The 26234-nt window shown below is 47.7% G+C and overlaps 1 protein-coding gene across 2 annotated transcripts in view; it reads right to left on the bottom strand.

Annotated features, from left to right (window-relative positions):
• The window catches only part of CREB3L2 (cAMP responsive element binding protein 3 like 2), a 79453-nt gene extending 56492 nt beyond the window's left edge, over window positions 1–22961 (bottom strand). For both annotated transcript variants that reach the window (XM_080582557.1, XM_080582558.1), the window contains exon 1: window positions 22756–22961. In XM_080582557.1, coding sequence (XP_080438683.1) covers window positions 22756–22866 — 111 coding nt within the window. In that variant the 5' untranslated portion in view covers window positions 22867–22961. The remainder of the gene's footprint in view (window positions 1–22755) is intronic.
• Between the last annotated feature and the right edge of the window lie 3273 nt (window positions 22962–26234).

The following is a 26234-nucleotide window of genomic DNA, read 5'->3' as shown; positions in this document are numbered from 1 at the left end:
TGCGGGACGTCGTGTTTTTTCCATGCGTTCTGCGAGCCAGCTGCAACGCACAGCCATGTGAAACCCTGTTTATCACCCAGCCAGCCCAGCCCCCGGCATTACGCCTTCTGCTAGCTCAAGCACAGAGCACCTGGCGGAGGGAAAACACTTTCCTGGAACCAAATGAGTCTGTCTGGTTCTAGGAAAAGAAAGGTATATAGCCAGACAAATAAATGAGGGAACCTTGCACTACTTATCTGCAATGCACAACTCCAAAGCCAGTTAAGGCTACGCACGCATACACTCATATATACACACACACAGAGCTATATACTTGTGTGTGCATGTGTCTCCGTGTGTATTAAATATAGTTTAGTTTTTCATACGGCACTGTTGGCTGCGGAACAGTTCCAGCGAGCATCTGCTACAGACCATCTGGGCCGGGAGGGAATGAGAGCGAAACGTTACAGGACTCCTGAGGAATTTGAAACTTGCTGTGGATTTTACACAAAGTCGTTGCGTAAGGTACACCAACAAATGTGTGATACCGGGAAGGTTCCTGTAGTTAGAAGGGGGGAAAAAAAAGAGAGAAGTGATCCTGAAACTGCTACTTTCTGCTGGAGTTGGAGTTGGCTGCAGACAATTCAGCGATCTCACAATCTCACTGTGATCTCACACTGCTGAAATTCAGCATCATTAAAAGAAACAAAATCAGGTTCTCAGGACATGCATCAGCATGGCAGAAGATTTAGAGCTAGACTGGGATTGTCCCGAAGAACTGAAAATGGTACTTGAAGTTAAATGGGTTACAATGGAGTATCTTAACCTTCCATCGAAAAAATTAATAAAAAACAGTATTTTTATTCATTACATTAGATTAACAAGCACACGTGGAGATATTATTTAGCTGTAGTCTTCGCCAAAGGCTACAGCTAAATTCAGTAACCGAGCAAGATGTTATAAATCAAGGCTCACAGTGACCATGCCTCGTCTATGCAGAACCAATACAAAGACCCTTAGACGTGCCAGAACTAAAACCCTCTCATTTTCAGTACTGCTGAGCACTCTCCTCTGGGTTTTTTGTTGTTGTTGTGGTTACAAGATCTACAAAGGATAACAAAGGAAACTAAACAACATCAAGTAAGTTCAAGTTTGCAGCGTCCACAAACTTCCCCAGAAAATTGTTCAGCACACAAAACCGAAAAAGGGCTTGAAAACCACTGCTCTAGTTCTACTGAGAAGCTGCAGTTTCAGATGGCTTGGGAAGATCAGGTCCTTGGCAAGAGTCAAAATGACTCAGTTGGCACTAATGCCAAACGGGAACTCAGCATTTCTGGGATTTCCATAAGCTGAATCGTACTTATTCTGTAACAGTCCCGGGATGCGAGTATATAGACACCAGGAATTCCACAATAGGACAATACAGAGGAATAGCAACTCATTTTTAGAAAGAGTAGTTCCCCTTCGTTTCCCCACTATCAATCATACTTATTTTCCCAAGATTGCAATAAAATGTATCTAATAACTCTTCAGAAGGGGCAGTAGGGTAGCATTTTGTGAAGGGAGCCCACAAGCCTATTTTACAGAAGGGCCTAATAGCTCCGTTCCACAAAAGGATCCAGTTACACAGGCTTCCAGTTTGAGCTTTACGGAGACAGTCAGCCACACAGCAAAAAGCCTGCAAACAGATGGAGATAATAGAAATATAAATGGACCATCCAGCTCTCGGTATAACGACCGTATGTGGTATTTTAGAAGTTGCCAGGTTAGTGGGAGGGAGGGAAGGAATACAAGAGATCATTGGTGTTGCTCCAATCTCTGGTTAACACAGTGCCAACCAAAACTATACCCCTCTTGAAAGGAATTGCTAGGCCAGTCATGAAAGGTTAGGCTAGAACGTGGAAATAGATTTAGGCTAGATGTCCACGCTAATAGCAATTCAAACTCCATATTCCCGACCTAAAATGCAAATATCAAATAAAACCAAGACAATTTGATATGCTTTTAAAGGTTTAGTACTCTAGCCATTTTTAAGCAATTTGTCTGATCTTGATGCTAACTAACGTTCAAAAATTCAAGAAGTGAATAGAGATGCACACTAAGAAGCAGTCATTTTTCATGTGTTGAAATCTGTACTCATGGCTTTTCAAGATAGCTGCCATACACAGAGCTAAACCTGCAGGAATAAAAGCTTGATATGAGTTTTCATACCATATAATGCACTGTAAATAAAGCTTCCTATTATTAGGCAGCAATGCTACCATACAGCTCCAGGAGGTGCAACCAGAGCAGTGATAAGCAAGTTGGCTTACTGACCCAGCCAAACCGTGTGAAATTTCTCATTGCTGTGAGATGCCCATCAGACAAATACCATCTGTATTCAGATGCTTTCCTAGTATACTCTGAAGCTGATGTTTTGTTTAGGGAAGAAATTAAGCAGTTAAGAAGGACTACAAAGAAGCTGCCTGCTAGTACTTGTGAGAACCATGGTACTGACCTGGCTAAGGCCACTGCTGATGAGACAGGCAAAAAAGAGGTGAAAAGGCACAACAGGGGAACAGGTAAGGAATGCACGCAGCTCCTTATCTTGCTTTTCAGTGATTAAATTTCCCTGGCAATGACTGTTTCTTATCCCAGACACCACTTGCATAACTTGCACAGGAACAGCCACAGGCAAGCCTCCTCTGCTGAGATACCCAAGTTTCATCCTGGGCAAGTTAACCTGGAGCAGCAAAGAGATCATGCAGTCATTCACCTTCTTCAGCCTCTCTGCCAATAATGCCACAAGAGCACTCTGCTTGTGATGGGGAGAGCCCTGGGGATATTGGAGACAGGGATGACACTTCACTAAGAGCCACCCAGAGGCACCCAAGGTGCATTTTGTATATGATACCTGCCCAGCCTTGGGATACCCACACCCTTCCATCTCTGCCCAAGTACTCTAACAAGTTCTGGAAAAAATCTACAAAAACAGCCCTGGTTCACAATGACTTTGCCCTCCTGCTGCCTGCTCCATCCACTGCCTGCAGGACTATCACTCTCATGCAGGGAGGAGCACATCTTCACCCCAGTCATTTCTGCTCACAGGATGGGACAAGGTGCCCAACTTATCTTCCTCAGTGGTTTAAACTAAAAAAAAAGGGCTCATAAGGCCTTCCCTTCCAGGAAAGTCTCCAGCAGAGATGAAAGACAGACAACCAAAGGCGGTAGCAAAACTCCCCTGCCATGGCTATCAGCAGGCATGCTTCAAAAAGTGTATTTTGAATTTAAAAATCTCTATACTCAAAATGATACAGTTATTCACCTTTCCTCAGTCATTACAGCAACACCAATAGCTGTGATTTGAAGCCATCTCTTTTAACAAATTAGGTAAATACAGCGTCTCTCACACTCAACACCACCCTCAGGAGAATCTATGGTTTGGGAACCAGCAGAGTGACCACGACAGAATGCAACCGGAGTGGCTTCAGAGCTATTTTGGCCTGGAGCACAGACACAAAAAGAGCTACTGTCCTCGGAAAGAGCAAAGAGCATCCCCACAATTCACCACAGAAGCCCCAAGCGGAGCCCCAGCCCTATTCGCACTACGCTCATGCTTTATGTTCAACTGACATCACCTGACGCGGTAAAAACCCCTGGATTTACATCATCCAAAGCTACACACGTACGCAAGGCTCAGCAGCCCCAGGATCTGAAAAGCCCAATTGTTGGCACCAAGCTCCGCTCCTTCCCCACCAACCCAAAAGGAAACACAGGCGCATTTGTTGTGGCAGCGCCACGCCGCCGGCACACAGAGCAGGGGCTGTGCACAGGCGGCACGGAGCCCAGGGGGCTTCGCCTCGGGCCCAGCCACCCCCAGCGCAGGGTGGTGCGCTCGTTTTCCCCTTCACACGGGTTTCTGAGGCTCCTTCTTTCGTTAACGGAGCCTGCCTGTGGCTTATAAAGTGCACACAGAGAACAAGTGTGAAATTCCTGCGCTGAGGTAGCTCCCCCAGCACAGCTGGCTCGCATGTGCCTCGTGCAGACAAAGAGCTGGGGTCAGCACCAAAAGCCAGGGGAGAGGAGCAGTGCCAGGAGTTTGGAAACCCAATTTCACTGCTCGCAGAGAAAGAACAACACCCCTGGGAGGTGAAGCCCAGGAGTGCCTGCCAGCCCCCCAGGGCTGCCCGGCCACGGCAGGGCCCAGGCATGCGTGCTCCCCAGCCAGGGGCCCAGCCACCCCAGCGCCGCCCCACGAGCCTGCAGCTGCAGGAATGTCTGGGACCGAGCACGCAGATTTTTTTAATTGCAGGCTCACTGGCTCAGTCTGTCCCGGCTGGGTGGTTTTTTAAGGTTTCTTTTTTTGTCTATTTTTTTTTGTGTGTGTGTCTGCGCGTGCTTTGTTTTTGTGGAGGGGGGAGAGGAGCAGTTATAAGGCAGGCCGCAGCACACTCCCTAGCCTATTCTTAGGCCCAGTGCTGGGGGCTTTGATGGGATACCCTCCATCCTGTTTGACCACAGTCTTATCTAACCCTCATTTTTGTGTAACAGTCTCCTTTTGAAACTCTGAGAAATCAGTTTTCTCTGCTGATAGTGGTGGAGAAAACAGGGCTCTCAGGCTATACAAACTAGTACAGTAAAACCAAAGGAATACATTTCAGAAAAACCTTATGTGCGTGAAAATCCAGCATGTACGGAGGAGTGTTATAATGGTATCAAGCTACACAACGTACATTGGCGACCGGTCTTTTACAGCTCAAGAGGCTTAACACAGCCCAGATGCAGTGCACGAGAGCACATCTTAAAAACCAAGCAAGTATGGGCAGTTGCATGCAAGCTACTCAGGTACTCCAGCTCTGTAACCAAAACTCAGACTGAATACAACTAAGAGGCATGTTCAAACTCCGGTATTGGGTTTGAAGCCATCATACCATATTTCAGATACTGAAGGAGTTGATAAACATGCAATTTCTTACATCCTGACCTGAGTATCTGTTTCACCAATTGGTGTGGTCCAGCCCTTTTCAACATCCCGCAGCATTGGTACTCCTCATAAAAGAGTATCACCAAGAAAATCCCAGTGTTGCTATGTCACTTGAAATTCTAAAATAAAATTATTTAACAGACATAATCTGCAGAGATTAGTACTCAAGCTAACACAGACCATCTCGGCAGAGCAGTATGAGGAAGCTACTCCAGGTTCAGTTATGTCAGCAGATCTAAAGGGGTCAACAAGGGGTCTTCTTTTCCCAAAAGAGCACACCTGACCAGAGTCAAAGTTATTTGGTTGTTTCTTGCTTTCTTTCCCAAGGATGATTCCTGCCTTCTCCGACCTGTGTGGCTGATCAGGACAAACCTCATTTGAGAAGCCAGCGAGAGAGCCTGCATCTCAGACATCTCACAGCTGCTCATTAGCAGCCTAAGCATTGAGTGCTGCAGTAATACAAGCTTTTCCAAGAAAACAGGCATTTTTTTTCACCCACCTCTCAAAACTGCATTGCTTACAGTGGCAGCCTGCCTCACAGAGAATTTCTTCTCAGAAATTCTCTGCACCTGGGGTCTGCCTTTTAGCTGTAGGCATTCCCACAGCCTTTGACCCTTCCAGCAAGCTTTCATTGCAATGTCACCAAATCCAGAAGCCAAAGTTGTAGCTCTGACTCATGAGAAGTGTTGCAAACACTCGTCAACTGACAACAGGGTAAAATCTAATCAAATCCTGCAGGGCTTGTTCTCTTTGGAAGTAGATGCTCATCCACATCCACTTTTGGACCCACTACCTGCATGGGCACCATCTCCACACCAGTTTGCTACCAGAGGAAACCAGCTTCCACATACACGATTGCCTTGCTCTGCTCAGGCCTTGGCTCCCACCAAGGCAAACCAAGTAGCAGACCCTCTTAACAGGCGTATCATTTGATCAAAATGAGTTTTTCCTCCAAGAGAAGTCAGATCAGTAGATTAGAAGAATCTCAAGGGAAATGCCCTCTTAGCTACTACAAACCTGGTGCTGTTCCCTATAAATAGCATTACCTTGCACAAAGCACAGCCCCCTTTACAGGTGTTAAGAATGATGTAATTTGTGATATAATTGTAACAACTAGCCCATTCTGACTGAGGTCAGCTCCACAGAACTTATTCAAAGTGTGTTTTTCACAGTAAAGCAAAAATAAGACCCATGTTCTTGCAGTGTATCCTTCTCAACAACTTAGGCAACCCTTCTTTTTCTGTATTTACTCCGTAAAACAAACCACTGAGAAACTTCTTTATTTATTTTCCAGATACAGTGATGCAAGTGACTTCCTCAAACTAGAGCAGTATTTGGTGTTGGAAATGAAACAAGAACTGGAGTATTCCTGTACCAGGGTATGAAAATCTACCTGTTGGTTTGTATGAGGCTGGAACCCAGATGTCCTCTCTTTAGCCCCAAGAAGAACCAAAACTAGTACAAAGAGCAGACATCTTTAAAGGTTCCCTACAATGAATAAATTCCTACAAACGTAGGATGAGTGATTTGAGCTCTGTCAACAACTTCACAAAATTTCTGTGTGTGAAAATGAACTTTAAAGACCAATTTCACTGCACTGTCATCCCATGATCATTTGAGGAAATTTCATGTTGTCCAAGTTTGCATTGTGTAATCCTAACGCATCTTCAGGCTGAACTGCTCTCTCATACAGACCTCTGCGTGGTTCCCTTTCCTCGTGAGCTCATGGATCAGCCTGAAACTTCTCAGGCTGCGGTGCATCCTCGTCAGAACATACCGTCTCTTAAAATGTTGCAACAACGACATTTAACTGCCTAGTATGATTTTGCAGGCTACTTACCACAACCCTGAAACCCCTGATGGGTGGAGCTGTCAGAACTCCTTTAAATCAGCAGGATCAGTCCAGCAGGCTGTATTTACAAGGCTGCCACCACAAGCCCTAGGAGAACGCTAGCAATAATGCTTCTCTGAAGTGTGAGCACTCGTGTGTGTCATCCCTCCCTCCTGAAGGAAACATCTGCTTCCAGCCTATGATGTTCCTAAATACCATTGGAAAAGACTTGACTAGGTGGCAAAGAACTTTATGATCAACACAGAGAGCCTCAGACTGAACTATCTACTGGTCCCCAGACCACTTGCCATCCATCAAACACAAAGTACTTGTTTCTTACTACAGAAACGATCCAGACATGCTGAAGCAATTAGAAAATTCAGCTGAGGTTCTTTTGGTAAGCAGCCTGACCACTGCAGTGTTTTTTTCTGGTATTCCATATATAGCTGTGACAATTGCAGTAAAATATTCGCTCAGCCACCCTCCCCTAGCCAGCCGAGTCTGTAACCACCCTCCCACACCACAGATGTACCCTAGAAGCAACAAAACCCTCCCTCGCTATTTACACAGCTTGACAAACTGGGATGTCACTGCTGCTGCAGCATTAGTGCTCCAGCCCTCTCACCAGATACCAAATCTGTGTCTTCTGAGCAAGGGCGTATCTACACAATGCCTTTAGACAGGCAACTTGGATAGCACCTTCTGTTCAGCAGCAGGGTACTTCCCATGTTGTTCTAGCTCACTATAGGATCCGAACTGGCTACCAACAACCAAAAACTCATAACGGGAATTATTTTAATAAACAGTTATTACAGCACATTTTAAGCTTTGCATATATAGGGATAGACTGCAACGTATTTCATGCCTCCGTGCTTTCTTCTTCAGATAGGCTTCCATTTAGTGGAACCCCACAATATTAATGAGCAAAGTCTTCACCTTCCCTTATTGCTGTGCATAATCACACTTAAAAAATATATACCAATGGCAGGAACAGGAGCGATGCCCCTCTGCAGCATGGCACCAAATATGCCCCTGTGTGACACAGCATCTAGGGCAGGAGCTGGCTAACGCAATGCACATTTCTCAGCCTCTCTTTCACTTCCCTCTGCCCTTCCCTGGTGTCCTTTACTATGTCCTACATCTAAATCCTTTCCTAGTAAGATATTATAGAAGTCCTTTTTGCTCCCTGGACTTGTTACACTGGCGCCTCTTTATGCGAGCCTGTTCACAAATGAAGAAGTTGACGCTGGTCTTTAGCATTTAAATACACTGCCTTTCTGCAGACTGCTTGCCAGGTCCTAGTATAGAGGCCCTGCCGTTCAGTCCGTATGTGGGGAACATCCCTGTTTGGCTTGGCTCGGCTTCCCGGAGCGCCGCGTCACTAACTGGAAGCAGCCGGGCTTGCACGGAGCTTCCAAGAACAGGCTCGGAGGAATGATGCAACGCCAGGCACCCTCCCCTCAAAACACGCAGGGGGGAAACAGGGAAGGCTTAAGGAATTGGGCCTTCATCAAGTCCCCAGCTAAACTGACTTGCAGTATGTTCTCGGAAAAGTGATATAATTTTGTCTGTGTGTTTACTGACAGCTGGGGCTTAGGTGCCTCTTGTGGATCGCAAACGGAACTGCTGTATAGCCACAGTCAGAAGCCTGAAAGCACTGGTTACGTTAATCATGCTCTTTCACTTTACAGAGATCCTTGACAATCTGTTTAGAAATCAGAAAACCATGAGGGCTACCTCCTTTCCGTTGCTACGAGACACTGCATCAAGCTATATATAACCCCTGGGCTATTTCTGCACCAGGCCCCCTCCACTCCAGAGTCCCAAAGAAAAGAAAAGCGCCTGCATGCATACAACTTACACTGGGGAAAAAACTTTCCATTTTGAGACATGTTTCAAATAAGTCTGCTTAATGCAAGTATTGAAACAAGGCGGCACACAGACACATTTTGGATAACTATGCCATGACCTCAAAGCTCTCGGACGCTGCAGCATCTGCTTGTTACAGACCTTTTCGACAAGCTGTTTCTCAGCACCCGTTTTGCATGGCCATTTCTCTTGGGTATGCTTTGCACATTGCAGGAGTTACAGCCTGGTCTGGTTTATTCACACCCCTGCCTGGTCCAGAACTCCTCTGGAATCTGTTTCGCTCACTTCTGATCACCTCCCCGGGCCTTTGACTCACATTCCTTCCCTGCTGCTAGACTAAACTGGCGCAGCACAGTCTGCCTGGCTCAAACACCAGACCTCTAGTCAGACATCTCTGCTGAAGCATGAATCAAGATTTTTGGGACACCTGCCTGAAAGTGCCTTAAAAGGGCTCAATTAAGTGAGGGCACGTAGTTGAAAAGATTCCCCTCTAAGGCATTCTAGCAGTACTATGAGAAGTCAGAGTCATTTAAAATCACTCCCTGTTCCTAGGAAGAAGAAGAATAAAAAAGAAGAGAACTTTACAACTATCTTATGCTTTTATTTCCATCTTTTCTGATCCTTTTCACTGGCTGTAGCTCAAGTGTCCAGCTCCCAAGTGGGTGCTTCAGCGGTGAAGGCAGCCCCTCCATATGGTTTCTATATGGGCACATGTGGTCCAAAAAGAGATCTGCTCTTCATCTGCCAGCCATGCACTGCTGTTCCTACTGTCGTGAGGAACTCAGCTCCACTACATATGCCAAGCAGGAACGAGATAAGGCAGCTTACCAAAGATAAACCTACCATGTGCCCATAGCAGGAGAAAGCTAAGCACACATTCAGGCTACAGGCATCTAGAGGGGTTTGAGGTGTTGCATCCATCTTGTACTATTGCCCTGCTGCCACAGGTCATTGTTCCACAGCAGAATGGCACAGGAGCACTCCTCCACTCCACAGATTAACTAGGGTTACTTATCAGCTCTGTTCTCCGAGGGGTGGAAGCGGTGATTCCCAGCAGCGCGCCAACCTGGCCAGACAGTGGGGATCACCAAGCTGAGGACTGCATTCCCAGCAGACCCGTTGGAAGTGCTTCTCCAGCAGGACACTTGATGCTGAGCAGCAAGCCAGGAAGGGCCCACTTCGTGAGCTTAGCTCCCTCCACACCGACACTCTGCAGGTGCACTGGGTGCTTTATGCTGAAAGGAGAAGCAGCAGCACTGCTTTAAAGAAGCTGAACACGACTGTTGTGCTTCCAAGACAGATTTCATACAGTTTTTCAAACCATACCTGCTGTCCACACCAAATATAGTCTTTTTTTTCTGCAAGCACATTTCAAATTAAAAAACTAAACTAAACAGCACTACCACTAGAAAAGATTATGCCATACCATGAAAGCAGTTTAAGGCAGCAGCTTCTGTCTGCCAGCTATCTAAACACAGAGCATGTCAAGGAAGAAAAAGTTCTCACCCTTCTCAAACATCCAGGGCACTCTCCTCCTTCTGTCTCAACCTACATGCCAAAATTAAAATGGAGTCCCCTATAAAATATGGGAGACTGACTCCACACCAAAAAACCAAACTACTGGTCTCATAAAAATGATGCAAAGGTTCTGGGCAGACAGTAATAAGGTAAAGTCTGCCACAGGCAACGGATTTTAAGTCCCCTCCAGGTGGTGGTGGAGCAAAGCATAGGTTTGAAGTATCACAGCAAAACAGGTGGAGGGACAATGACAATCTTCCACCACTATAAACTGGGGTAAAAGTCAGTACTTTTAAAATGAAAGCTAGAAACCTTATTTTTGTCCGGGTATTTCCCCACACTTCCTCATATATTCAGCCTATTGGCTTTTCCTCTTTCTCATCATATTTGCTTTGTTCCTTTCCTCTGCCTTTAAGAGAACAGACTTCTTCACCTGTGAGGGCTGAAGATCCTGGACAAACTGACACAGATCAGATGTATTTTAGCAAGTCTGTCCGAGCCAGGTACAGGGAACGCAAGGCCGTCGTTGGTACTTCACTCCAGCAAGGGAGCATACGTAAAAGTGACCTCTGGGGCGAATGCCTTTCTCTACCAGAATGTTCTACCCTTTCCCACATGTTTTGTGTGTCGTCCCCTTTCTTTATGTGCCAAGAGATGTCATGATAAACAGAAGCAGTTCTAAACAGCTCAAAGCAATTAAAACGTTTATTTGAACTTCACTGAAGTCAATGCAGTTTAGGTGAATGGCCAAATGCTGCGATGCATTTGGACAGATAAAAGGAGTACTATGTGTGCTGCTGCTCTGTGTTCTGCCTTACAGTACCCAGAGTCAACAGGTACAGCAGTAAAGTTTTATAGCATTTAAAGCCAGAAAGGACTATGAAACCTTCCTAGTCTGACCCTCCAACATGTCCCAATCCACTGTTTCCCTGAGGTACTCTCTTATAGGGTCTGATAATTTGCCCCTTGTTGAAATATAACCTCCAGAAAAGCACATGGGTGAGCTACAAAGATCGAGAAATGACCATTTCACTAGCTAGCCCTGCGGTTTGTTTCAGCAGTGATTGTCTCTGCTAAAATGCTAGCCTAGTTTCGTATTTGAATGCGATGGGCCTTGAAGTCCAGCTGCTGATTCTCATTGCATGTTTTTCACAAGATTATGGCCTCCTGCTTGGTATCTTTTTACAGAACCCAACAAATTTATCCTCTGATACCGTCTATTAGCAACTACTTTGAGTCAGTCCTTTAATTTCATATATATTTTATAGTAAGTTTTTAAAATACGTTGGAATAAATATCCAATTACTTCCAAAAGGTTTCCATTTGCTTTCAAACCTTTCATCTGAAAGAATCACAGAATCATCTAGGTTGGAAGAGACCTCCAAGATCACCCAGTCCAACCTCTGACCTAACACTAACAAGTCCTCCACTAAACCATATCACTAAGCTCAACATCTAAACGTCTTTTCAAGACCTCCAGGGATGGTGACTCAACCACCTCCCTGGGCAGCCCAGTCCAGTGCCTAACAACACTTTCAGTAAAGAAGTTCCTCCTAATATCCAACCTAAACCTCCCCTGGCACAACTTTAGCCCATTCCCCCTCGTCCTGTCACCAGGCACGTGGGAGAACAGACCAACCCCCACCTCGCTACAGCCTCCTTTAAGGTACCTGTAGAGTGCGATAAGGTCGCCCCTGAGCCTCCAGGACATCATTCATCTGACTGTATGTGCTTTTCATAAATTGATTTAATCCTGGTCAGCAGGATAGCTCTACCCTTCTACTTTAACTACAAGATCCAAAAACAGCTTTTCTATATTTTTAATACATTTGGTACCAAGTTTCCCAGTATATATTTTTTATTTTCTTCCCTTTACTCTTTCACTTAATCAATTTAACCTTTTCAAACTTTCCGCCACGATGGCATGACCTAATGAAAATCAGTGTCAACAAGCCAAACTTCTCCTTTGGGACCTTTTAGCCTATTTGGATTTCCAGATTCATTGGTTTCAAGGAGTTCTGTAACCTGATTACTGGCAATGGTTCATTTTCTTTTTTTTTTTTAAAAAAAAGTCCCTCTTCTACACTTACACCTGCCAGCACTGCATTTTCCCTTTGGTTTTCTTAGCTGATCATTATCAGCTCCTCTCTGCTTCACCAAGTCTACTTTACATTGATTGTTATTTACTCCTTTCTTCTCTACTCTGTGAGTATTACTTGGGGCAAAAAGAGAAAAGATATTTTCAGAGGACATCAACAGAAAAAAAAGAGTAGGATAATCATAGCTTAAGATTCATACACCCCTTCACAATAACGATAATTTTACTCCAAGCACAGAGCTCTGAAGAGATCTTCCTGAGAGTACAATGATATTCATTACCTTTGTGTTATCAGAACCCCATCTGAAACCAAAGCTTTTGCAGATTCTCTATTCTGGTATTGATACCGAAAATTGCCTTATATACTTCACCCTCATATGAAACTGAGAAAGATGCCTCTATAATATTAGTGTGAACATAACATAAACTGTTCTCATCATATCGCTTCTACATCCTCTTCCAAACACCTGTCAAAGCAATACATATTGAATGTTTTTAATCTTTCCTCAAAAACCAGCCACTTTAGCCACTCATTTTTGCTGTTCTTCTTCAAGTTCCCCAAAATTAGTCTCTCTTTCAGATATCCAGGTGTCAAGAATTACAAAACCCACAGCCAACCCGTAGCATACTAACGCTTACAAGACGCAGGTTTCCATGCATCTCCCCAAACTGCACTTTTCAACGCCTTAATCACCACCGTGGCAGCGGTGTAGTTAACGGGCCATCCGCAGTTACAACCCTGGCTCCTCTGAAATACAGACTTTACAACTTGATACACTGAATAACATTTCAGTTGTCTATTTCCTTCGTCTTCAGTGATGCAAGTTTCTGCAGATTCCCATTTCTTGCTTCTGTCTCCAACCTCCGTTTTTTTCCGCCCCCTCAAATGCCTGCAAATTTGAAACGCAAAATCAAACGAGCCCAGAGATTCCCTGTAGCCCCACCCCACCATATCACATAATGCCCCTCATAAATACTGAAGCTCCATCTTAAAATCAAGTAGTGTTTTGTTTTTTTTTTTATCCTCAATTAATCTTGCCAGAAAGCTGCTCCAAGCAAGGTACTGAGGAGGGGGTTGTCCATATGTCTCTCTTCCACATCTATTTCATGAAAGCTAAAAAAAGATGTTCTGGACACAAAAAGCCTTTAATTTTAGTTTTTAAAAAAATAAGGCATTTACTACACAGTTTTCAGTATTATAGTGCCACTTTTCTTTTGGTTTTGGTCTTGCAGACATGTTTGAATTTGAGAAAAAACAGCAGCATAAATTGAGTCCCCCTCTCCCCTGTGATTTTGCAAAATATTTGTAGCAACCCAACAATCAAGTAACGGCCACAGGAAAACATTCCCAATTCCTGAGCAGACTCCCTGCAGAACTTTTTCAGCAGATAAAGACACAGTAGACAGGAAACCAGCTGAAATTTTGCACAAAACCAGGACAGCTGAAGCGGTAGCCACAAGCCACCCTGGGCAAGGCCAAAGGCAAGACTTCTCTTTCTCTTTTGGTCCTCTTTGTCTGCAAATGAAAAGCATCCCCCGAAAGCTCTGAGGAGCAAAACAACCAAACGGAAACAGAACTGCAGAGCACCAAGGCAGGAGGGAAAGGCAAGTTCTGCATCCAGACGGCTGGCCCCTTAAAAGCCATGCCAAGGCAAATCCGGCCACATTGGATCCTCCGGGGAGCCATGCCCGAGCGCGGCCTTCCAGCTGCCGGCGGTGCGAGCCGGCTGGGCACCCCGAGGGCACGGCTGAGGCACAACGAAACCGCACATCTGGAGGCCTTCTGCAGCGCAGGCATCAGCTCGCTCCCTCCCCTGCTCACTTAAGAGCTTTTGTCACTCCATGGCTGTGGGCACGAGCCCTTCGCGCCACTTTCCTGGGGTACCCAGCTTCATTTCCTTCTGGGTGTGGAGGAGGGAAGGAGAGGGGTGCCCAGGGAGAAGGGGGCAGGAGGAGATGCAGGTGTGGGTCTCCAGAGTTGAGGGGGAAATGATTTCTGCAAATCACATCCCCAAGGCCAGGCAGAGGGCACGGGGCCAGCCGCTATGGACATCCCTCGCAGCATGCTTATCCCCTGCAGCAGTGCATCAGGGAGCACCAGAGCCTTGCATGGGCAGGTTCGGCTTTCTTTTCCTTCATATCTACGCTTTGTGCCTGCTCTCTGAAAAAATTACAGCTTGCCAGCCTCCCCCAAACACCACACCATCCCCAACCCCAGACCACTTGTGCTGCTGCGCGAGGGGAGACAGTGGAGAGGAGGACAAGGAGGAGAGAGGGTGAGCGACAGGAGCTCAGGCGAGACACAAAGGCAGCACTGATGACGAGGCCAGTTACACCCGAGATGAGAAAGACAGATGTTTGTAGAAGGTCAGCTGCTGCCTCATATTACAAGGTATGAAAACAGACAATTCAGATGCCCTATATTCCTCTGTTATCATCTTTTGCTAGCAAGGACAGATTCAAGAAAGCCAGCTATCTAGAAATAACATCCTTCTTAGCCTTGGTCCCTTGTGAAGGTCTCATCTCGGCCATACTATCAGAGGCCGTCCCCACAGGCGCCAGCCCCATTGCTGCTTCTGCTGTGAAACAGGCAGAAGGAGCAGATCAGTTCTCCACTGCATTTTGCTCTTAAGTTTTGGTTCTACAAATACTTAGGCAAATGAAAACACACGTTTTCATGCAAAATTAGAGACAGAGGGAAGCAGATTAACGAAGCTCACAGCAGAACCTATCGGAGGCTGGGAAAAAAGCAGCCTTGGGATAAGCTTCCCCTTGTGCCTGACGGTAATTGCTGGACTGTGGGGAAGAAGGCACAGAGACATGCTTAGTATTCCAACCTTGAGATTTGTTTTAGGGTTATTTTTTTTTTCAGTTGGCTGGTTTTTTATGTCTACAGAAATCCCTGTGAGCCAGTCACATGCACTACTATGCAGGGTGGTCTCTGCCCACAACGAGCGTTTTGGGGTTAGCTCTGACAAGGAAACAACACAGGTAGGAGACAATCCTAACAGGCATTAGCTTGGACAAAGACAAACTGCCTTGAAGCAAATACACGGTCATATTACACGGTCATATCATACAACAGAGAAACAAGGAGGTATGATACACAAAACTTTATCATGAAAATCCTGAAGAAAATTACGGGTGCATAAACAAACCCCAAGACCAACACAGAACCCTGCAAGTCATGTTTGCTGCACAGAAGCAAAACGTACACACAGAGCAGTCATTTGTTCAGGGCAGCCGGAACTTGGTGCAGTTTCCTTCTGCCATTTCAGTAAACCCAAATTAAAAGTGCAAAACACCAAACACACCACAACCAAAGCACTGCTTCTGCAAAACCATGATCATCAGGAACATCAGTTTCCTAATAAAGAACAGCAAAATCAGGTGGTCTCCTTTGCTTAGTAGTTTAATGGAGACATGGGAAACTTGGGGATCAGACTCCTGCCTCCCAAGGCAGTATCTCGATAAGGCAGTCCCTTGGGTTCACAACTGTTGTTGTAGAAGCAAAGACTGGAAGGGGTCTCAGGTGGCCTCCAGCCCAGCCTCCACCTGAAGCAGGGACAGCACTCAGCTCACCCCGGGAGGCTCAGGGCCTTATCCAGGCAGGTCTGGGAAACTCCCAAGGATGGAGGTGGCAGCACCTCTTGGGCAGCCTGATCCAGCGCTTAGCTGTCTCACAGTGAAGTGGCTTTTCCTTACAACCAATCCAAACTTCTCTCGCTTCAGTTTACATCCATTTTCTCTCGTCCTCCTGTCATGCCCCGGTGCAGGGTCTGGCTCTTTTTCCACTCTGTTCCACAGACCTTTCCATCCCAGCATCCAAACTTTGGAGAAGGAAAACTAAACAGGATACTCCAGATCTCAGCAATGTCACAACACTTTCCTTGCTTCACGCGCCAACGCATGCTTGAAAGCATTTTGCCACGGCTGAAGCCCCTGCTTGCGTCACAGCACTCCCAACACCTTTGGTGCAGGACAAGGGCACGGGAATGTCCCCCCTGTGCTCTAGATCAGCCCATCTCACCCGAGGGAGCACACCTTCAGCAAGAGCTGGGAGATGAGCGCTGCCGGGTGTCACCGGACAGCCAGGGCTTGTCCTGGCAGAGCTACACGACAGGAGCTCACCCGGCATGTACAGCACCAAGCGAGCATCAACGACACTGCTCTTCACCCCTAAGCTTTGGGTGAAGCCTCCAACACCAGTTCGCTTCCCTCGTGCCCCTTGCTTGGGACACATTGGACCTGGAAGAGGAAGGACAGAAGCTCCCAGAGCCTGGGCCCTGCCCTAAGAGCGGCCTGGTCTCTCTTTCACCCCATACGACTAACAGATTGTGCAGGACAAGGCCAGCCCCAGCGCGACAGCTGCAGAGGAATGTTTTTTCTTGGCAGAGAGGAAAGAGATGAAGTGGGTGCCACATTTTTCCTTCAGATTTTTGCTTGTCACCACAGCAGAGCCGGATCACACACACAAGATTGAAAGCTGGTTAGTGGCAGATGGCAAGAAGAAAAAAAAAGGGAGTAGTTCCCAAGACACAGCGGAGGCACAAGGTCAGTGACACTATTAAGCTACACATTTGGACAGGTGGCAGCTTTGGGGACAGCTCTAGCAATTCAGATCTATACCATTTAACCTTTCCTTATTTTCTCCCATTGCCTTCCCTGCTTCCCAAATTGCCCTCATGAGAAGAAGCAGTCCTTATTTGACAGAGCATTCGCTTCCTTACTGCATGCACGTAGCACTGAGATTACAACCCAGTTCAGTTTTCTGTGGTCACAAACTACATCTGACAGCGAGAACAGCAGCCCCAGCCATTGGGAGCTCAGCACCTCAGGCCACAGAAAGCAGCCTGCACACCTTCACTGAGCCTTGCTAAACCTCGCCATTTTTGACCTGTTCTCTTTACCAACTATTACTCAAAGTGAGATGAAAGGGCAATCAATCTGCCAGGAAAAACGTGGCTCTCAGCCAAGGTTATTTTTTGCACACCTTGTTTGTTTCTGTTGCCTTTACGCAAGACAAACAACTGTGCGGCCACGGCAGCCCCTGCTTCTCACCGACACGCAGCACCGTGGCGGTGCCATCGGCCAGGTCCAAGACGAGTACTTCTTTGAACCTCCCTTCTGTCCATTGCTCTTCTCAAACAACCTCTCTTCCTCCTGACCCTTGAGCAACTGCCTCCTCCAGGTAACCCCTTTTCTTTCTAAGAGAAACAGTCCGCTGGTATCAAATAAATACATACGCTCTTATCAGGATTACACGTCTTACACTTCCCTACACCTAGGCACACGCTCCTGAAGCTGGCCACACGACTCCCACTGCACATTCCTTTAACCCGAAACGTGATTCCACCACCCTCTTCCCCAGCCAAGCCTGCCCTCTCACCTCAGCACCAGGACCTGGGCTGCTACAAGGTAATCTGCACTGGGAAACTGAAATCACTGCAAACTAATTTCTTTCTTGCAAGAAAGTCATTTTTCAACTGGATGAGCTCCCAGGGAGCTGCCACAACAGCCTGCAGTTACGTCCAGGTGCAGAACTGCACTGTCAGGTCTTGTCACTCAGAGAAAACACGGCCAAAGGGCATCCAGACAGCACTGATTTCTCACCTGCATGATTCAGGGAGAGATGAAAAGGGAGCAACAGCAAAACGAGCGTGCCTTCCCTGGAGAGCCAGGTGCAGAGCTCTACTGCAAGACAATCACTAGGGGATGTACTCCAAGTCCACATCCCGTGGAAAAAGAAAAGCTGCACCAGGGAATGGGAGTACTTAGATCCTGTAAACCCGGTCTGAATTGACTGTTCCCCCTGTGAAACACGTCACTGTGCTAGGAAAACCAAGAAAGGTGGCTACCCATAACCACTAAGCCTCACCTACAAAATGACCCTTCTCCAAAAGGGGGTGAAGCAGCCCGGGACAGAGGGAAGAGATGATGGCTGTTTACACCAAGCGCTACAGAGCGAGTAGGGAACAACTTTAGGGAATGCAGGGAAGCAGGAGCGTGGTCAGAAATGAAGGGCAGGCAGCAGGGGGTAAGCCTTCAGCCCCTCCACTTTAAAAAAAAGTCTCACAGGAAACATAGGGCACCCACCCAGCACCACAGCAGGGCACTGCTGCACACAGCAGCTCCTGAGGAGCAGAAGCGATGTTGCTCTGCAGCAGCTACCTCCCTTCCACATCTGTTAGATGGGACGCAGAGTGCCTTTGCCAGGCAATGGTGCAGGTGACAGCCACACAGCAAGAAGCAAGGACAAGGAAAGAGACTGCCAGAGCTGGTGGTATGCCAGCCAGTGGCCTCTTTGCTTTATTTTCATACTTATTATATCTTTATTTTGTCTGTCTTTGTCGGCATGAGGTGATCAGCTCTGACAGAGCACAAGCAAAAGCGAAGGCAGAGCTGTGGAGGAGGAGGAGCACGGAGCACACTAACTGCTGCAGCTGGAGCCATGCATGGGAAGCCAGAGGGACAGAGATCCGACCAGACTGCACCACCCCAGCCAGGATTTGCAGCTAGTCGGCCTCCTCAACAGGCACAGATGCTCCTAAAAAAGTGAGAAAAGACTGCTTTAATAAAAAACTAGGTTATTTGTTTTTTTTTTCCTTCCCCCCAAAGGCTAGCGGAAACTTACTTAACCCCATCTATGAAAGAACCCCTAAGAAGGGACTCCTGACAGCACGAACAAAGACCTGCAGAGAGCACAAGTTCCCACCATCCGTGCAGGAGAGTTCAGCAGCTCCAGACACAGGAAAGCACTGTCTGGTAGTACCGTGAATGAAATTCCTTCAGCCCGGCTATCACGCACTATCGGCCCCACACTTAACAGCAGCCGACCTTCCAAAGTAAGGCAACATTTACGTAGGACAGCACAGACCAGCCACTTCCACGAGGGGGGAAACAAAAAGCAGTGTTTTCATGCACTAAACACTGGCTCATTCTTATCGACCCTGCTCCAAAGTCAGTCCTGGGACAGACTAACATTTTTTCCAGCTGCCATCCTCACGGCAGATCAAGCTCTTCACTGAAACCAGCCAGCAACTCGATACGCTTATTTTTCTAATTTTAACTGACAGAAAATAGTAGGGTACAAAAAGTAAAGTTTCAAAGCATCACGTGTGTTTATCTCAGCTTTTAGAGGAACTGTGGATTGCTTAAATCCATTCTGAGTATCTGGCATGGCCTGTGGCAAACAGGAATTATTTTCTTATTTAAATTCAGGAAGAAAACATGGGGGAAAAAATGACTTTCAGCACAAAGCACCAAGTACAACTAGTTCTGATGTTCATCAGTTGTGCCTGAAGCTTTTAATATGGGGAGATATTCTCAAATAGTAACACTTTGTACAAAGTCTGTATACAAATATTTAAAAAAAGAATCTCACTTTCAATATTTTCCCCCTCTTTGCTAGAACAGTTTGGCAAAAAAATCCCTGAAAGTACTGATTTTAGATAATTTGAGGTGAACATTTTCTATCTGATCTTCCATTTGCAAGTATATAGAGTAGAAAAAATGAGATATTTCAGTTTTCTCATTAGCAAGCAACAGGCTAAATCCCATTTTCAAGTAAATGGACTACTTCCCCTCCAAAAAAAAAATTGGATTATCCTATATCAACGCCAGATTTTACAAAGAGCCACCTTATACACAGGCGACCACTAGAGAGTAAGACACAGCCAGCTCCGCATCCACACACGCCGCGATAACCACAACTTTTAATCAAATACATTCAGCATATAAAAATGAAGCACTGTATCCCATCCAAATTAAATATTGCCGCTGCCATGCTCTGAAAACTAGAGGCAATCCACGGCAGCTCACGCAGACGGCCGATTTCTGCAGAAATCATCAGAACACAGAGCAACAGCCCCCAGTGTTTTTGTGGCAGAGGAAATGAGTCACCGCAGGCTCCCGGTGGGGCTCGGAAGCTTGCAGCGGGCAGTTTTTAATCTGAAGAAAGAAGGCCGGCTCGAGGTTTTCCCTGACCTATCTTAGGGGACAGGCGACGACGACGAGCTTGCGGGGCCGACGGCGCGAGGTGTGCCACCCTGCGAGGCGGCAGCCACCCTGCAGCATGTGGCACACACGTGCTTTGAAGGCGGGCTGCCTGCAGCACCTTCAGCGACACGGTGAGGGGTTTACCAAGCTCTAACGCCGCTCAGAACACGGCACCAGCACCGTGGTGCTTGGGGCATTTCGGTTTGTTGATGATGAGCCTCCAGAGCAATATTCAGGCCTGTTAGCGGGCGAGCAATTTGGGCTACTTTGAAGCAACAAGTAGTTAAAGTGTTTAAAAACACCAAAAATCATGAAAGTGGAGGGGGAAGGGTAAAAAGCCTGCCTCTTCAGGATTAAATAAAGAGGTTTTAAGTGTCCGAAGCTCGTAAGAAGCATCTGCCTTTCAGCTGCCCTCTAGCAAGGGGACAGGTAGATGGCACCTCACAGCGCGTTTGACAACAGCCTTCTCCATCTGCACCAGATGTGGCATTTGCCACCGGTGAAGCCGGGACGCGTACAACCATGGATCAGCCCCGGCAGAGACCTAGGAGCCGTGCAGCTCTGCCACTTCGAGCCAGAGAGCATTGCACACAGGAAGCAGGCAAGAAGGTGAGGAGCCTGCAGCCTGGCCGTGCTCCTGCTCCCTTTGGGCTGCAGCAGGCTTTGTGCTTCCTTTCTGGTTGACCACCAGGAAAAAGAAAAAAACAACAACAACAACAACAAAAAAAACTTATAATGCCTTGTAAAATGCTAGGGTATGGCATTACCAGCACACAACCCCAGCAAGCCACGGGCCGGATGAAGATTATATGCAGACACGCCACGCGTGCCATGAGCACACCCTTGGGAAGTCTTTCAGCCTTTTCTTCCGTGCAAAACCCAACCACTCTGGAAAAACACGCTGCTGCAACCTATCTGGCATCCAGGTGACTCCGTATAAAGTATGCAGACTCCAACGAGCTGCCAGAAGGGCCGCTGGCCACCCCAGCCCAGTCGGAGCCCCCCGAGGCAGTGGTTTCTCCCAGCGCCGGCAATGAGCTCACCGGCGGAGCAAGGCTGCTGCTGCAGGCGCTGGTGAAGTCATCAGCTGTTAAAAGAGAAATTTAAGTCCCCGGGAGGCTGGAGTTCAGCCCTGGTAATTACGGCTGGAATAGTTTAAAGTAGAGGTTGAGTCTTTAAGCATATGCGTACTTTCGCGCTTGCCTGCTAGCTTCAAATTCACCAGATCCACGAGCAGCCTTTGCAGTTGTAAAAAAAAAAAAAAAGGTTAAATTTTAACTTAAAATACACAAAAGGCAGCTGGCACGTAACTTCCACCCTCGCCAGCCTGCACACGGCAGGTCTGGCTGCAGAAGGAAAGGGACCCACTCAATGGTGCTGGCCTGTCCCGTATGGTGAAGTTCATCCAAGGGAGGAAACCAACTTCACAGCCTCAGTCGTGGCTACGGGGTGCCACAGGGCACGTGCTCCTCGGCTGCGATGGTGACAGCGCTGGCAGAGCGTAGGAGGCTGGGCTCCGCACAAAAAGCAGAAAACAGCTGGGGCAAAACAGTCCTCCCAGGCGGGGAGCGTCAGGCAGGAGGTAACTGATGTTTCGTCCAGAGGGTTTTTTGAGTGGGTGGCTTTGTTGTTTTGGTTTTGTTTGCTGAGGGTTTTTTCTGGTGCTGTTGTTTAAGTGATCCTGTGAACTTTTAGCCAGAGGTAAACGGAGAATTTGTTTCATGATGGCAAGCACCACACAGCAGGGCACACTTCCCAAAAGAAATAAAGTTCAACGAGCAGAAACGTGTGCTTTTTTGTCCCTAAAGAGCGATCACTTCAGAAACTTTTTTGCCCCATTAAAGGCCCCGATACACTTACTTCACCTGTAGCACTCTGCTGCTTTTACTCTTCTTTACTGATCAATTCATTTGGAGTTCTTCCAAAACCAACAAAGGCGGCAGATTGCCTCCATACTTTTTACTAGGCTCTAAGGTAGCCTTTTCTTTACGAGCGCCCAAACGCAACCGGCAAGCCGCCCGACCGCGGCACGGGCGGAACGTTGTCTCCCAGAGGAGGCGAGCCCACGTTGCCCGCGACGCGCTGCCTCCTGCGAGACACGCGGCAGGGCAGCGCTCGAAGCCCCAGACCCCAGGAAGCGCTGGGAAAAGCAGGAGGCGTGCCGCCACGCTCCCACCCACGCCCAGGCCACGCCGCAGGCTCCACGAAGCGAGGCGAAGGCGCGTGCTCCCGCAGGAGCCCGGCCAGGAGCTGCACCCCAAACGCGGGAATTCATTTAGGGCGCTAATTAAGAGGGCACTAATTGGGGGCGGAGGGGACCTCCCCAGCCCCAGGGCAGCCCCCCAGCACGGGGGGCAGCAGCTCGAGGGGGAGCTCCGGGGGGCTGCGGACACCGGGATCCCCCCCTGGCAGCGCCCCGGCCGCCGTCGCCCCCGTCCCCGAGCCGCCCCCCGGCGGGATGAGCCCCGCGGCTCGGCTCCCGGTCCCGCCGCCGCTCACCGTGTGTCCCAGCAGGGCGTCGGGGTCGGCGGGCTCGCACAGCTCGCTCAGCTTGCGGTCCCACTGCAGCAGCAGCAGCGGCGGCTGCTCGCCGCCCTCGCACGCCTCCATGGCGGCACCGCCACCGGCCCCCGCCCGCTCCCCGGGGCCGCCGCCGCCGCCGCCACCGGCGCCGCTGCCGGGAGTGCCCGGAGGGGCGGGGCCGTGCCGCCAGCTGCGCGCCGCGCCCCCACCCGGCCCCGCCCCCGAGGAGGAGGCAGCCAATGGGAAGCCAAAGGGGAGGGCGGGCGGAGGGACGCGGTCCAATCGCCGCCCGGCTGCCCGCCCGGCTCCAGCTGCGGAATGCGGGCGGGGACCCGCAGGGCGCGGCCTGAGAGCGGAGACTCTCCCCCCGCGGCCCAGCTCGGCCAATAGAGAGGAGGGGGTGTGAGAGCGACGGGAGCGGCAGCCAATGGGGCAGCGACAAGACTGCGGCCGCCGCGCGGAGGCCCGCCCCCCCCCCGGCTGAGGGCAGCGGGAGGGGGCCGGGGCAGCCCCTGAGGAAAACAAAATGCGGGAGGGTAACAGCGCCCAGCCGGCATGACGGGACGGGCAGCGGGGACGGCCAGTTGGGCAGGGCCGGCACTACGAGATTCATTAATCCTCTTCTGACGTGACCAAAAAATAAAAAGTTAATTAAAAAGTTGAACAGAAGCTGTGGTCGGGAACAAGAAGGGAAATCCCAAGCAGCCACACCCCGAGCTCCCTGAAAATACGCCTTATTTTAAGTTTTGGTGGCACAAATGAGCCCAGCACATGCCCTGGGCAGCACCCAACCCAGAACATCTGAACACAAATCCCTAAGCTGTGAGTTTGTGCCTGCGGCCATGGGCAGCCCGACCGGAGGTACAGCCCCAGCGCCCTGGCACTTTGTCAAGGCACTTACACTGTGCCAGCCCTGAGCCCTCGGCTGTGAGACCTGTAAAGGTCAGTTCCTTGTCCAGAAATCTCCTTGTGTTCATCCAATGTTTTCTTACTTTCAAAGCTTGTGCAGCCTCGTGACAACCAGCTGGACAAAAGGCTCTCCCCCATCCTGTCTGTTGGCTGATACTAAATCCTCCTAAAATACTGAGGCACGTTTGCCTGGTAAGCCAGCAAAATAAAAGCTGCCTCAAGAGAAGAAAGAAGGTGCTCACTGGGCGACTGCAACTTCATTTGCTCCACGTGCGAAGGCCAAGGGCCTCATGAGGACGGGGTTTGACCAGGAGCAGTGGGGTGAAGCTTCTTATCCTAACACGTCTCAGGAAGAAATAGTTAAAAGTTACACTATAAGTAACTCTGTCATTTCCCCCTTGGTTAAAGCACTGACAAGAAATTAGGCATACTAGGCAAAGAGCACACTGCTTTTTTCCAATGATTTCCACTCTTCCTGTATCCCACAAAGTTGTGTCCCTCTCCCCTCTGCAATTGCCTATGTACTCCCTTGTAAGAATCATTGGTACAGCTGCTTTTTTGGTATACAATGCTGCCAAGTATTCATAAACACTGTGGAAGATTTTTTTGGCCACAAATATTTTAATACACAGACTACCCATTTGTGGGGCTGCACACTAATCTATAACAAGACATTGGTAACTAATAACTAGACATTGGTAACTAGGTGTCCTGTGCCCACCACATTATTGAAATTAGTATTGAAGGCTACGTTTCATTTTTGAGCTTCAGTGTTTCTAAAACAACTCCCTAGGACTTCATAATGAACCGTGACCAATTGGCCCTGCAGTGGGACAACTGACATGTACTACACCGAAGTTTTTGTGCTGCAGAACCAGTTATTGTTGGGAAAAGAAATACGTACTAGCAAGTTTCTGCTAAAAATTGGCAGCATGTGCAGGGCATCAAGAAGCAGGAGATAAAAGTGGAGGAAAAGTAATCCTGTCCAGAGGATATTAATTAATCAACACATGGGACAGCACTCCAATGTATTGTGCATTACTGGTCACAAACTGACTCTACACCAGAAAACACACACACTGGAAAGACGCACAGCACCACAGAAACATCAAGAACATTATACAGACACAACTATCCTCCTAACTTTTTCCCATACTGCTTGGAGGATTTTAAATGCCAGATTTCAACAGTTACTAGCATGCTGAAAATCAAGGCTGTTTTTCCGTGTTTCATAACTTTCCTCTTTGGGCAGATTTAGCAGCAGTTTTAAATTCCAGTTCAGCTAATTCTGTGAGCATTTCAGCCTCTCCTTTTGCATAAGACCGTTTCCTCACCACAGTCTTCTGAACTCTGTTCAAACCCACTCTCCAACACAGGGGGACAATAGAAAACCAGACCGTCAAGCTCCAAGAAGAGAAAAGGTGGGGTTTTATTGCATGCAGAGATGCAGCTGAGGGGGAGAGGGGAGAGCTCAGCTTTCTTTTACTCACTTGTCTGTTGCCTTTCTGCAAGGAGCAGAAAACCCACACTGAAAAGCCACACAGAAAACCAAACCAGCTGAGAAGGAGGCAGCTGTTAAGAAGGTAGAGCTCCAAACAAACATGACTGACTTTAAATATCAAAGAAAAAAGCTAGCAAAAATACAAGGCTGCAAGTTAAGTCTCAGAAAGCCTGGCAAAGGAAAGGTGCTCTCTTTTCCTTGCAGATCCGGGTTACAGAAGTCACTCCAGTGACTCAGTTCTTGATCGGGTCAGTTGCACAAAGGCTCATTAAATATTTACAAGTGACATTTTTCTGACTTGTGACAACCAAGATCAAGATAACCATCCATTTTCTAAAGCCATTTTGTTCAGGTAAGTTTGAAAAGTCAACCAACAAGAAAAGGAAAAATAGCAGCAGAGCCTCTCCTATAAAAGGATAACAACTGTGTGCTTTTTTTTTAAAAAAAACTACAAATGAAAAATCTTACCCCTTAAAAACCATAGAAAATGGCCGCATGTAGAAAAGGTGAGTTTCTACAGCAAAATTAGCACCTCTTAAAGAGCACAGGGCCCAAATTTCAGGACTAAGAGCGAAACAGAGAATGACCAGGCTATCAATTTCTAATCACAGTGTTTTCTGGAGATTGTTCTGAAAGTGCAAAGTATGGTAACAAGCTGTTTTTTTAGGTGAGACACAAAGCAACAAGCAGAAGAAAAAATTTTACACACACCAACACACGTTTCCCATAAATGGATGTCTTGGTAGAAATCCCATGAAAGGTGATTTCTTTGCATATTTGTCATCTGCAAACACATCACTTACACTAGCCAGCAACTGATAATGCACTAACAAAGCAAATTTATTGTGCAAATGAGATCTGCCACGTGAAGAAGCTCACCATCACCAAGGGAAAACAGGACAGGACCTGGTTAGAACAGGCACCAAGTTTTAGTTTGTATGTACAGACATACTCAACTATTTGCAAAAATGCTCCCACCACAGAAATTTCAGTTAAAAATAGAAGGTGTGCTTGAGAATAGTGAAGTTTTCTTCCCACAATCCTG

The sequence above is a fragment of the Anser brachyrhynchus genome, assembly GCF_964034855.1.
Source record: "Anser brachyrhynchus genome assembly, chromosome: 1".
NCBI classification, from domain to species: domain Eukaryota; kingdom Metazoa; phylum Chordata; class Aves; order Anseriformes; family Anatidae; genus Anser; species Anser brachyrhynchus.
Note: the sequence above shows the minus strand (reverse complement) of the source record. Positions and strands in the feature narration are given on the sequence as shown.